Genomic DNA, 14686 nt, shown 5'->3' on the forward strand with positions numbered 1-14686 from the left:
TCTCATCCTGGAGAAGCTGTTCTCACTTAAGTACCCATACTAGACTTCTTTGCTTGGGTACCACCGAACTTCTTACTGCTCCCTCTTTCTGCTCTGAAGACCACTCCGCCCTCTCTCTGACTGCTATGTGTCCCTCCTCCAAGCTCTCTCCCACGCAGCCCGCTGTCCTCCCAGTGAAGCGATGTGCTCACCCACTCTCCCACCTTACTGCAGTGGTCTTCCAAGCCTACCTTTCTATACCAGTCTCTGACCCCTATCTTGGGTTTTTATCAACTGCCTGCACAGGCCACCACTCCTCCTAAAGGAGATGCTTCCCTTAAAACTCTTCTCTCCATTAACCTTGTAGCCACTTTAAATCTCGGACTAAATTTTACATTTCTTATTATCTTCGCCTATAACTTAGTGGCCAAGCCTCATGACTTCGTATTTTCTCTACTGCCACATTTGTCACCTACACTTGAGGTCTGGGCTGATGAGCACCACTCACTGGGACCCTGTCTCCCTCTCTTCCAACTCCCACTGACCTCAGCCTTCCACATACAACCAATCTGCTCCCTTTTCCTTGAATGTGGACATTATTCTACAGCTGTCTGTAGTATTTCAATTGACCATTCTCCCTATATCACGTCAAGAAAGCGCCTCTTTCCTCACACCCCCTTCTTTTCTGTAACCTTTTAAATGTCCTGTATGCCTATTACACTTACCACCTCTGAAGGCACCTGACCAACTGGGAAACTCTAACCTCCCTGGACAACCTGAGATACACTGAATGGCAGGTAATTACATCAAATTTTAGCTGCACTAATGGTCTCTCTATGAACACTGAATGTAGGGTCAGTCTTGCCACCTGAGCAATGTCAGCTCAGACAGGAAGAACCATGGCTAAAATAACCGTTCTCTGTATTATGATTAAACATTTTTAAATCATAACTACTCACCCTTGAGGAATTTTTGCTCCAAGGTTAGGTGGAGAGTTGGCAGCCTGGGGAGTACTCTGATGTCTCGGGTCCTTACTTGGCGGAGTTGCTGCAGTGCAGCCGAGCAGTATCTCCTTAAAAACTGTTGTGGGAACAGACTGTACAGGACACACACTGGGAGAGGCCTAAAAGATACCAAACCAAACGGATATTAAAAGGAAAGCCCCTAGTTGAGGCATTACGAAATGCTAGCAAGATTCAAGTTTATCTGCTCGGTTTAGTAGTAAACAAGCACCAAAGTCACCAAATAAAAAGAACAGGACAGCAGAACACGTAATAAATCACAAACTAAGGACGTATACCTGAGAGCGATTCAATAAGCCACTCCAGCTTTTCACAAAACTTGCGTCTTCCTTTAAAAGATCACAAGCTGATCTTTTACAGACCTCTGAATCATTATGCCAGGAAAATGCAGCCATGTGGCAATTACTTTACTAATGCAATGCACATAAGTGAGCTTTTAATCAACAGTCTTCAAATGGTGGCAGCTTCACATGCATTCAGTTCGACATTACTAAGTGCCCACCACGCACTTACTGCGTAGACTGGCAGGAGACCAGACCACATAGGACTCTTGCAGGCAGTGGTGCCTACTGGGTACCAACTTAAGCCTTTACAATGCAATAAAGGTTGAGGACATGGTTCTTGCTGGTTTGTGGCTCATCAAGTCACAAAGGTCATCCCAAGCTGCAAAAAATATCAAGTCATAACAGGCCTGTGGGACAAAGTTAGGACACTTGTCCCCTTCCACTTTCGTGTACTTTTAACTTTACAAAAATATTAATAACGGACCAAATTCTTCCCAGTTTATACTATCCAGTTTATACTTTCCCACCATGGAAAGAGAAGGAAGAGATTAAACTCAACTCCAGACAACTAAACAGTCTATGGCTTCACCAGGTGAAACCCACTGACCATCTTCACCAGCCTCTTCATTATGTGCTTAAACTTAAAGTCAACGTTGTCCTTTTCAACTGCGTCTCTGTCACACCACAATGACCTTTACATTCACCTTACCAAATCTAAACTTGCAAAATCTTCGAAGTTTCACCTTCTAGTTACTAACTTCTAAAACTTGATGCAGAACTTCCCTGAGTAAATTTTTAAAACCTCACAATTCTGTATACAGACTATGTAGTCTACTCAAGAATCTTTTTCGCAGACATTTACTCTGACAGCCTTGAAAATACTGTCTGGTATACGCTAAATACAAATATCTGAAAAATAAGAATTTACTTAATCACTATTACAGTTTCGGCATAGCTTCCAACTATTTTAAGGTATCAATGCTAAAGCATCTGATCATATATTACACTACGTTAGCTCAGTTTTGGTTAAATATTAGCAGCTTAGTGTTCCCCGGAAGGATCTTTTGGGGGAGGCTTTGGCTATTATAAGGACACCCTTGGGCTAGCCAACTTCACCTCTCTGGGCCTCAGCTTCCTAATCCTTAAAATGAGGAAATCAGATATTTTTATTCATTTTATCCATTGAACTGCTCGAGCCAAGAAACCCTCCAAGTCATTTCCCATATCCAATCAATGAACGAGGAAATCCTGCCTCTATTTCCAAACTGTTTCTGGAATCTATATAAATTTCTTTCCGGGCCACCATTACCACCATCTTTCCCCTAGACTACTATGTGTATACTAACTGGCCTGATTCCCTTCCATTTTTGCCTAAAACTTTTACCTCCTATCTGAAATTTATTCTACCACAGAGCAATCTTTATAAAACATAAATCAATCAGATGGTGGCACTCCACTGCCTCCAAGAATTCTACATGGTCTGGTCTCTGCCAACCCTGCCCCTCATCTCACTCCATTTGTTTACGGTGCTCCAACTATACCAGCTTCCTTTCTGGTCTTCAATGTTCTAAGCTCTTTCTTGCCTGCTCCTTTGTACTTGCTATCCCCCATGTCTGGGCAGTTTTCATGTGGTTGGCTGGTTCCATCCTTCACCCTCAAATCTGCTCAACTGTCACCTCAGTATCTCTGATCACTCTTTCCAAAGTGGTGTCCCACAAGCCACTGCCTTACTCTTTATTATACTGCCATGTTTCTATCTTTCACTGTACTACCACACTGGGAAAATACCTTAAGTTACTTCTTTTTACTGTCAGTCTCCTCACAATGAAACGTAAACCCCTATGGACACAGACCCTGCTCTTGTATCCACTGTTATACCTTTTAAAGCCAGGCATATAGCAGCTGCTCAATAAAAAAGACTGGTGGAATGCATGAATGAATAAATGCTCTTAGCACTTAATATTTCAAAGAGCTACAACTAAGTCTTGGGAGATACCTCAAGAACCAGGCAGTAATGCTCACCAATGTCTAGCACATATTAAGTGTTCAATAAATATTTGTTGGAAAGCAGGATGGAGGAATAGAGGGAAGGGAGGAGGACTCTGCTGTTTTTACAATGGTCCCTCACCATACCGAGGATAGGTTTTGTAGAGGAGTGGCAACGACAGCACAGTGGCTATAACAGCATTGGGTTTTGGTGTTAGACCCTGGTTGGAATCCAGTCTCTGACACTTCCTAGCACATTATTTAACCTCTCTTAGCTTCAGTTTCCTCAATCATAATGAGGAGTAATGAATGACAGTAATGAGGAAAAAGGAGAGTAATGAAGCATACTGTACAGGGCTGTGCTTTACCACAGTGCCTGGCACACAGATTAGCTGTCTCAAAGCAGAAAAATATCCTGAAAAGTTTCTCGGTGCAGTCACCATGTGTTAGAATTACCATAACCTGGATGCTTTTCCTTTAAGAAGATGAAGTATATCACTCTACAACTTTACTGAGGTTTAGCTCAACAGGGATAGGGCTCCGATTCCAAAACCCATCTCCACGTGCACACCACTGCATTGGCCTCTGACTTGACAAGGGTCAAAGTTTCTTCTTACCTGAAGAGTTTTCCCTGAAGGTCTTCTATACCAGTCATGGCAATAGTTCCTCCCTGCCAGCAGACGGAGATAATATAATTGAGCGTATAATGATATTCCAAAAAGGACACTGCTGGCTCACACTCCTTAGCAGACTCTCTCAATTAACCAGGCAACGTCCTAACTCTGAGGAATAGTCTGCTAGGCAGAGAAGACCTTCAAGGAGCCAGATGTTACTGGCAAACAGGTTTACCTTATCCAAAAGTATTCATCCCAGCATCGAGAGTGTTATCAACCTCAGCCTAAACTCCTGTCATCCAAAGAGCACCAAACTCTGCCAGTCCAACACATCTGGAAAGTGCAGACACAGTGAGACGTGCACCAAGTGTGTTACTGTACTCACCTTTCACTCACACATGTAAATGAACTCTCTTTCTTTCCCCACTTCTTCCTTTACCTCTCCATCTCCCCTGAAATCTAGGCTAGGCCAGTGTTTCCAAAAACTTGCCTGATTGCAAGGATCACCCAGGATATGGAAAAGTATTCACAATATACTGTAAAGGAAGCTACACAAGAGTATGGCTTTTAGTTTACAAAAAAAAAAAAAAAAAAAAAAACCTCCACGAATATACAGGAAAAAGAAAAAGAAAAAAAACAGGAGGAAGACAGGTATTCCAAAATGTGAATAGTGAGAGTCTCTGAAAAGTATGATTATGAGTGATGTTTCTTTTCTTTACTATGCTTTTCTGGGTTTCCTAAATATCTTTAAATGAGAATAACTTTTTTTTAAATGTAAGAATCTTTATTTTGAAAACAAGTGCAATATAAAAGGAGAATAACTTGTATAATTAAAAAAATAATAATTTCTAAAACGTCAATACTCAGGTAAAAATTTACCATCTCCAAATTCCTTTAGAATGTGAAGATGACTAGGATAGTTCTTAAGAGCTGAAACAGACATTTTTTTAAACATCAAATTTATTTCCACATTTTAGATGCTGAAGTTAAGGCTCAAATAGGTTGAGGAACTTATCTCCCAGCCAAAGTTCAGGCTTTTTGGAAAAACAGCTTCTACTGTGTCCAGTAATCAGGAGCACACAAACTTACTGCGCTGGACAGCATGCTGACAGAGAGCAAAGATGCAAGCTCCCTGCCCTTCAAGAGCGTGAGTCAGGAAGACAGAATCACTTACATACATATATGTTACCATATTTTACAAGCACCTCCTTCAAGGTTATAAATTGACTTGCTCAACCGCCTATCACATCACGGATAAACCTGACACTTTGAAGAACTGGCACCTTCCCCAACAGGTCCCCACTGACCCCAGTCCTGCTTGTACCCCAGGTTGATTTCTCCATGATCCATCAGGATGCCATTTCCTCGGGTCTGGTCCCCACCTCAACATAACATCATGTGGCTCTCCTTTTCAACTTACTGAATGTTTACAGTGATGCCTTCTCCATGACAGGCAACATGCAATCGACTTCTCCAAACTGCCCTTTCTTACCTCTACGCAAGACTGTTAACAATTTATCCAGACAAAACCTGACAGGTTACCATTCTGCTCTGTTTCTCTTTCAGCTTCTAATACCATGGATTACTTGACAGTATCCCCTGTGAGTCTGCCTCTAAGAGGCAATAATCACTTGCCTGACATCCTCAATTTACAGTCCTTACTACATTACTTCCCCTTCGTAAACTTTAAGGCAAAATGAAAAGGTAGTAATGCTAATTTCCGTAATTACCTCTTCATTCTTTCCTGAACCACCTGAGGTCAAGCCTACACACTTGGAAGGAAGACAGAGGTATCAGACATCCTGGTTTACAAAGTTTCGCATCAAGTATCAAAATTCCTGTGGCCTGTACATAGGCTTAAGACTCAGGAAAGCCAATCATCTTAGCCACCCAGATTCTTTAGTATTTGTGTAGCATGTGCTCGCTTTGGTTCTAGTTGATGTTGTAGTCCAGCCTGCCCTGATCCAGAGCCTTAGATGCATTCACTGACCCTGACCCATTCTCATGCATCTCTCCTTGCCCTGCCCCCACCCAGGCTCCAAAGTTCCCTCTACAATGCTGCCAAGAATCTTAACAATATCCACTTGATCAATTTTAAAATTCTAAACTCCAGGGACTTCCCTGGTGGCCCAGTGGTTAAGACTCCACGCTCCCAATGCAGGGGTCCCGGGTTTGATCCCTGGTCGGGGAACTAGATCCCGCAAGCCACAACTAAAGATCCCGCATTCTGTAACTAAGACCTAGTGCAGCCAAGGAAATAAATATTTTAAAAAATAAATAAATAAAATAAAATAAAATTCTAAACTCCAGCCTGGAGCAGAGCATCATAAAGGCGTTTTTGACAATTATAACACAGTAAACTTTCCATGTAACGCAAGTGCATTTGGATACCTAAGTTGTGAGAAAAGTAATCTGTACTGTAATAGGACCTAAGGATTCAACTCAATTAAAAAAGAAAAAGCCTTAAGTTTCTTTTCTCCCCCCCAGATTTCAAAATTTGACCCTGTCATTTATACCCTCCCTTGAGAAGTCTACCCCAGTCCCCCATCCCCTCATTAGGCTAGTCTGTCTAGCCTAATCTTTTGGGAATTCTGAATAAAATTGCCCCATTGTGTACACTGTGATGTCCTGAAGACATGTCCTGAGTAATTACAAAGCATAATAAATTAGGGAATTTGACCTAGTCTGGGATATAGGTTACAATGATTGTAGAGATGTTAGGTATGGCTTCCTGGAGAAAGCAACGTCACATCAGAAAGATAAATGGGAGTTAATTAGAGTGAAGCTAGGATTAGAAGAGAAAGGAGAACAGTGAGTCCTAAGGCTGGAGAAAGCATGAGGACTTGAAGAGCTAAAGAAGGCCAGCTTCTCTACAACAGGGAGGAGAGGGAAAAGCTCAAGTCTTACGTTTCTTGATCCAAATCCTATTTCAGGATAGAATTAAATCCAGTACTTGAACTCAACAGTGCCATTCACAGAAGCCTGTAGTTTTCTAGGCAGAAATTAGCAATGGCAAACCAACCACTTCCTTCAAAAAGGGAGTATGTTTGTTCACCCAATCATAAATGACCAATCAAACCTCTCAATTATTGAGGTGGGAGTCCCATTTCAACACCAAATCTACTCAGAGTTCTAAGCTTCCTCCCCTCCTCTCACGCAAGGCATTCTTCTGATTTGACACACACAACTCAACTGATCTTCAAAATTACCTCCATATGGTGAAACTGTCAAATCTATTGACAATTTTCAGGAAACATCAAAACTAAAAACTTTTTCTTGACAAAAATAGTGAACCGGAAGCTTATATTATCTCCATCTGCTTGAGTACAGAAATTACGGCCAAGATCTGGGACTAGCAAAGAGCAGACACAACAGCACAGAAGAGCAGAGAAGACAGCTTTATTACAACTAAACAAACTGGCCATGCACTGTGAGAATTAAAGAAAGGTTTACACAAGTGACAAAAATAAATCAAGGTTACCTCAGAGCAAGATTTTGCTTGTTTGGAAACCAGGCTTCCATTATTCTCAGAAGATTTGCGTTTTATAGCCCCAATTCTTGTAGAACTACCTAAAATATTTAAAAACAGGTGAGTTGGCGTCCCTGTTTCTCTTAATGTGAGAAGGATAAAGGGGAAAGGAGAACAAAGATTTTAATCAAACAATGTATCTTACCACACGTCACAAAGTTATCATGTACAACTTCAACATGAATCAGTGATGGATCGACAATTTTCAGTGCTGGAATCTTAAAAACAAATAAATAAAACAAAGATACTGGGAAATTTTAAAATGCTCAAGAACACACCAGAAGTCAGCTCTATCAACATAATAGTAGAGGCTTCTGGGACTTCCCTGGTGGCGCAGTGGTTAAGAATCCGCCTGCCAATGCAGGGGACATGGGTTTGAGCCCTGGTCCAGGAAGGTCCCACATGATACGGAGCAACTAAGCCCGTGCGCCACAACTACTGAGGCTGCGCTCTAGAGCCCACGAGCCACAACTACTGAGCCCGCGTGCCACAGCTACTGAAGCCCGCGTGCCTAGAGCCCATGCTCCACAAGAGAAGCCACCGCAGTGAGAAGCCCACGCACCACAACGAAGAGTAGACCCTGCTCGCCGCAACTAGAGAAAGCCCGTGCGCAGCAGTGAAGACCCAATACAGCATAAATTAATTAATTAAAATTTATTTAAAAAAACAAATAATAGGGGCTTCTTACATATAATTTCTTTTTAAAATAATTGTTTTTTTCTACTCTGATATTTTAATATAAAATAATAAAGGTGTTTAGCTCCTATAAGATACTATAATTCCTTTTTATAATTATCTTTCCCTGTCAAGTTATCTTACACACAATTATCATCATCCTTACCTCCTCACAGTTGACTTGAAGAGTTTTTGATGTTGGGTTTCCATTTACAATGGTTGCAGAAAACCACTGAGTAGATGGGTCCAAGCTATAAATTTTTACTTCTGAACCAACTAAGTTTTTGTCACCTTGAAAAATAAAAATTAAAAAAAATCCTTAGAGTAATATGCATTATCTTCCAACAGCACCATTATCCAGGATAATCTTTTCCCAAGTCTTTAAAAATGCAGTAGACAAAAAGTAAACATTAAAAGGTACTGCTATAAATGCAAGAAGACAGACATTTCAGCAAAGCTAGGAGAAAATTTAAACTATTTTTAAGCTTCACTTTTCTATTGATTTATCTTAGACTTGCAATATATTTATTCTAGTATTTGTATCAGACCGTGTAGTATCAGATAACACATTGAGACGTAACTCATTCTCCTATGCAGAGTTTTAGAGGATCCAAATTCAGGAACCTCAGCAAAACTGCTAAGTCTGATAAAATACTTACAATTGTGAAATTGACCAAGAAAATCAATAACAGTAAATGGCAAGATCAAGCTTACCAAATTAATGCTTTATTAATTTTATAAGACTGAAATTCCAAACATATCAAATTCCATGTCAAAATATAGCTGAGCTTGTTTAATATCTACTTCACTTTTATAGTCTTCACATGATCCCTGAGCTTTCCAAATTTCAGAGGCTTTAGAATACATTACAGAATAAAGTCCTCCACTCATCTAGTTGCATGGGAAAAGCAGCAAAAGAATTTCTAACAAATTAGAATTTTTAATGAGCAAATGAGTGAGAAGGGCTAAAACATAGCTTCTTACCTTGTAAAAGATGGCTTTCATCCAAATGTTTCACAATCAAAGCTTGAAATTCTTTACTGACATTCTGATTATCGATAAGTGAAAGTCGAAGATTGTTTACATCCTGAAAAATGGAAAATCATTACATTTTAAGGTAAGAAGAAGAGTTGTTTAAATTCCAGTGGATATTTCAATCAGTTTAATCACAGAGATTAAAGTAGTGTCAATTAGCCATTTGATGGCAGCAAACCATTGCAACTCCAATGAATTAGACTGGTCAAATAGTAGGAAACCATCAAACCATCACAAATATAAGGCAGACAGAATTGAAGTCACCCCAAGCTAAGAGCAAGACAGATACTAAGAGTGGCTCAAATTTTAAATATAATAAGCAAACAAACTAGCTAGTCAGTTCATGTCAAAAATACTCTGTATCCCAAACTCTACGGATTAGGGAAATCACAGCTCCAAATGCAAGGGGCAAAAGACACATACATAGAAATCACTTAGATCCATAGTGTCAATTCACTGAAATTGCTGTTTTTAACAAACATCATTTCACACAGATTCATTTACCCTAACTAGAATTCCAAATGCATTCTTGTTTACGAAGTGGGGGGCGTGGGGGTGAGGAAGGACAAAATCTGAATGAACAGCATTAAGCCTTCAGCTAGCCAGCTTTGAAACATTCAATTCTTGGCAGCTCTATTTTTGGCACTATTCCACAGTGCTCTGGCTTTGTGTGTATACTCAGTCATGATAAATGTATACAGACTGTCAATAGGAGGAACCTGCCAAACCCAAACTGTATAGCACAGAAGCCCTTCCAATATCAGGCCTTCATGCTTTTCTGCATGTGAAATGGGTACACAGTGGCCAAAAACAGTTCATCCATTTCTCCCGTTGGAAAGAACAGTCTTTTAGAGAGGCCATGCTGGAAAAATTTCTTAAGCCAAATAACATTAAACTAAGGGTTTCATAAGAGCTCAACATTAATAACCAGAACGGGCCATTTGTTTTGTTTTTTTTTCATGCTACTGCAATTTCAAAAAATTTAAATGTGTTCTCCAATTCCTACTACAAGGTAAAATATCAAGTCAATGGGGCGGGCCACAAAGGGCTCTTAAATAAATAAAACTTACTGACGTTTTTCAACCTCAAGAAACAAAACTGAAAAGGTTAAACACATGGAAGATATAAAACAGAACTGTCCCGAAAACAATGCTAAGAAGTAAAAACTACTCTACTGCTCAGTGAAGCAGACATCCACAGCCCCTGCTGTATGTTCCTTGGTCCTTAAGAGCAGTCATTCTGCCTTTTAATGTAGGAAAAATATCAAGATGCCTATTTGACATATGAAGATAACTTGTGTCTGCAATTAAGTAAAAGCATCTTCCTCTGTTCCATTTACTTAAACATTACAAAATAGGGTTCAGAGTGTGAATCTTGTTTTCACTCACTTCGAAGACATGGAAGTAGAGGTAAGACTTGTGTAGAGAAAAGTCAATGCCAAGGCCCAGCAATGGCAATGACCCTTGGTCCTAAACTGTCTTTCAGCAAAAATACTGGTTTAATTGTTCTACAGGCCATAGAAACAAGTCAGGTCACAAAACAGAAGTGGGTAAAGGGGATTACTAAGCTTTCACAAATGACATATTAAAAAAAACAATGTTAGGGCTTCCCTGGTGGCGCAGTCGTTGGGAGTCCGCCTGCCGATGCAGGGGACGCGGGATGCAGGGGACGGGGTCCACGCCCCGGTCCGGGAAGATCCCACATGCCGCGGAGCGGCTGGGCCCGTGAGCCATGGCCGCTGAGCTTGCGCGTCCGGAGCCTGTGCTCCGCAACGGGAGAGGCCACAACAGTGAGAGGCCCGCGTACCGCAAAAAACAAAACAAACAAACAAACAAATGTTATTATAAGACCAACATTATTCCCAAGGTAGTGATCTGTCGCAGTAATCTGTGTGTTTCTTCCCCTCCCTCCCAACATTTTTACAATAAAGGAAAAAATCACACACGAGCAAGAACCAAGAGCCTAAATGTTGTGAAGAAAAAGGAGGGAGTTCTGCAAGCTAATTGGAAAGAATATGAACACACACCACACACACACACACAGACACACACACACACACGATTCGGTAGTTATGTTAAGTCACTACAAACACTGAATTAGTGAATACTGAACCATTCCTAGGGGAAAGATGGGGTTAAGTTCCTTCAAGCCTCTGGTCACAACACTGTCGTCAACCAATCAATACATAACCTTGTTTTATGTGTTTCTGTTGAAAAACACATTATTTAGTATATATTGCTGCAATACTAACCTCGAACCCATGGCCACTATACCTCACGGCTGAATGAAGCTTATCTAACACATGTATTTTCTCCCTAAGACACATCACAGCCTCCTTGCACTTAGGAACACTAGAGAGCACTTCAGCACTAACCTTGGGGCCATTTTAAAGAGTGAAATCACCAACAAAAAAGCACAAAAATGCAGTACTAAATAGACCTTGAAAAGGACCCTTGTTTACAGTAGAAGAGAGGCAATAAGAAGGCAGAATGTCACCCTATTCAACCTCAGCTGGGAACATGTGTCAGACAACTGAAAATTTTCACCACTCTGCACATGTTTGTGAATGAACATGAAAGCACCAAAGTACTGATTGGGTGGTTACAAATATATTTTACCAAGTAAGCAAGTTCCCAAATACAGAATCCTTAAATAATCAGGACTGACATATATATATATACAGATATATGTATATATATGAATGGTAGTCTTAGAAATGATCTTCATTATCACCTAGGTGTTTCTATACACACACATCATCAACTATAGTACGTTTGTCCTCCCAACCCCAAATAAACAGTACCACCCAATGGCTAACACTGAGCAATGATGTCTGACAACTTAACTGCTCATAAGATGGGTCCTTTTCTCTGTTAGATATCTGAATGAGAGCAATCAACATCAATATGTTAGTTCTCACATTAAAGGAGTCTGTATATCTATTTTTAGGGTTTAATATTGTTTCCGTGTTTTACCTGTATAGGCTTTAAAAGGTCTTTAGAAAGAAATACTCTTTGTTGATCTCCTAAAAAGCGAATAGACGTTATGGATCCCAAACCAGCTTTGTCCAGCAGAGATCTGTACATCTGAAACAAAAGAAAATGTTTTGGCATCATAACTGCTGCCAGCATAATTCTGAAAATGGGGACTGGCAATTTTGCATACACATGGAAAGAGATAAAGCCATTCAGTTGTTTATTTACTACCAGTATCTCAATAATAACTATTTATGCAACCACAACAGGAGCACATAATTTTTATCCAAAATCAATAATTTAAATGAGATACACATTTGAGAGTCATTAACATATAGGTCTGGGTCCACAGATGTATGGCTTCCCCCAAATTTATGCAAAATATTGCTTTATGTACATTTTTGTGGGGAGACAGGGCCATGTTTTTAGCAAATTCTTAATAGATGGGGGAAAAAATACAAAGAGCAAAATACAGCTTTAAACAAAACCCAACATCACTCAAAAATCTCCAGCAGCTCTTCTCACCCATGGGCAAAATCTTAACTTTGCTCATTCGGGCATGCAGGCCCTTCACAAGCTGGTCAGCCTTTCAATCATCCTCTTAGCCTTTCAACTATCCAATCTGCCCCTTCCTCCTTCAAGCCCCAGCTCATGTCTCAAATAGCCTGAACTGTCCTCTCCTGGTCACTATTTTCCTTTAACTGCACCAGACTTACGGTGTGGAAATGGCACAGTCATATACTGACTGCTAGCATCTTTAAAGCCAAAGAAATATGAGCCAGAGGGAACCTTAAAGATCATGAGACCAAAAGCGGAAACGCTTACAGGGGCCAGGCAATAGCTACTTTTCAGCTTCAGCCTACTGTTGCGATAAGGAATTGCTATGAGGCTCCAGTGTTGCCGTATCTTGCCATTTTTCCCAGAAAAACTGGAACTCTAGATTTTTAAGGACATTCTCTACATTTTTTAAATGTAGACAACTAATTTAGATTTTCTTAAAACACTGTGAGGGTCAAACCAAAAAGATCTGTATGTCTGTATATATCTGCTGGTTTCTAACCACTGACCTAGACTAGACGTTCCCCACATGACCCCCACCCCCGACTTTTCAAGTGAAGAAACTGAGGCCCAAGGAAAGTCAAGGGTCAGAGTTGCGGGGCTCCTAGCAGGCCTGACAGGAGGTCCTGGGGCTTTTTCTGAATCTTCTGCATTGTCACATCTCTGTACTATTATTTTCCAGAGGACCAAATACAGGCTTTACGGATAGACTTTCCCTGTCTCATTCATAACGGGTGAAATACCCTCTTCTCAGGAGTTCAAATAAGCCCGAGTTTTACTCACTATCGCAGGCCACTGAACAATTCGCTCAGAAACTTCAGGAGACTTTCGTTCAGCCAAAACCAAGTTATGTTCCACTAAAAAGGCTCTCCTTAGAAGGCTGTAGACGTCTATCCATCTTCTCTTCCTCCAAGATTCCCCATCAAACTCCACACACACCTAAGACAAACAGAATTGAAGGAAAGCAGACTTGATTAACAAAAATAAACATGAAAAATGCCTCAGTTGAATTATACCCTCACCATTCTACTCGAGTCTTGTATCTGAATATGCTGCCCCCAACTCCTGCTCTCTTACTTCCCTTCTAAACCCACAATAAACTAACCAGATCTGTTAGAACCAACAAGCTTTGGCTCCCAAACCACTTTGGGAAGCAGAGTCAAGGGATATGGAGACCAGCCTCTGCCCTTAAAGTAACCTCTGGGAAGCCTTAACAAAAAAGAACCCCCATGTAGAAGGTTTTTACATATGTTAATTAGACATCAGAGCTTTGAGAACTGAAAGACAGAAATCTGAAACCCAAAGTACCTCTCCCAGGGCACTGTAATTCTATGTTGACATTGTCAGTGAGTTTAAGATGACCGCCCATCAACACAATCCACCACTGGCTCCTGAATCCCTCTGGTAGCAGTAGGACTCAGCCCGAGGCGCTTTCAACGCTTTGAGTTGAATAAACTGGGAAATTTACCTCAGAGTTTTAAATCCAAGACAACTTTGCTACATATAGAAACAAGTAATTGATAAAGGACTCCAGAATTTTCCAAAACTACCTCTAACTTCTTACATGAAAATTAAACTACCTTTGAAATACTATTTTCCAAGTAACTATGAAGTTTTCTGCTTCTGATCTGCAAAATACCTTGTAGCCCTAAAGTTAAAACCCTTATAATTTGTACAGATATTTTAAAACATAAAAAAAGAATTCAGTCCAAAAGTGGGTATCTGACAGTAACCCATAAGAAGAAATCAGTCATAAAACCTTAAAAGTCATATAAATGTACCAAACACCTGAGCCTCCTTAACCCATTATGAATATGCTACCGTTTACTTTAAGTCTTTTTAAATGTTTCTTATGTTTTAACTGAGATACAATAAACTCCCTCAATATTCAGTGGAAAAATCACTACTTTGGGCTTCCCTGGTGGCGCAGTGGTTGAGAGTCCGCCTGCCGACGCAGGGGACACAGGTTCCTGCCCCGGTCCGGGAAGATCCCACATGCCGCAGAGCAGCTGGGCCCGTGAGCCATGGC

General features: G+C 40.5%; 1 protein-coding gene across 3 annotated transcripts in view; it reads right to left on the reverse strand.

Annotated features, from left to right (window-relative positions):
* KDM3A (lysine demethylase 3A) overlaps positions 1–14686 on the reverse strand; it is a 63196-nt gene that overhangs the window by 41015 nt on the left and 7495 nt on the right. For 2 of the 3 annotated variants that reach the window (XM_007466734.1, XM_007466735.1), the window contains exons 3-9: positions 13441–13596; positions 12100–12210; positions 9074–9176; positions 8256–8380; positions 7560–7632; positions 7367–7455; positions 939–1102 (exon numbers count right to left, since the gene is read on the reverse strand). In XM_007466734.1, coding sequence (XP_007466796.1) covers positions 939–1102; positions 7367–7455; positions 7560–7632; positions 8256–8380; positions 9074–9176; positions 12100–12210; positions 13441–13596 — 821 coding nt within the window. The remainder of the gene's footprint in view (positions 1–938; positions 1103–7366; positions 7456–7559; positions 7633–8255; positions 8381–9073; positions 9177–12099; positions 12211–13440; positions 13597–14686) is intronic. The other variant, XM_007466736.1, reaches the window with a different exon arrangement.

This window comes from Lipotes vexillifer, unplaced genomic scaffold (genome assembly GCF_000442215.2).
Source record: "Lipotes vexillifer unplaced genomic scaffold, Lipotes_vexillifer_v1.1 scaffold1158, whole genome shotgun sequence".
Taxonomy (NCBI): domain Eukaryota; kingdom Metazoa; phylum Chordata; class Mammalia; order Artiodactyla; family Lipotidae; genus Lipotes; species Lipotes vexillifer.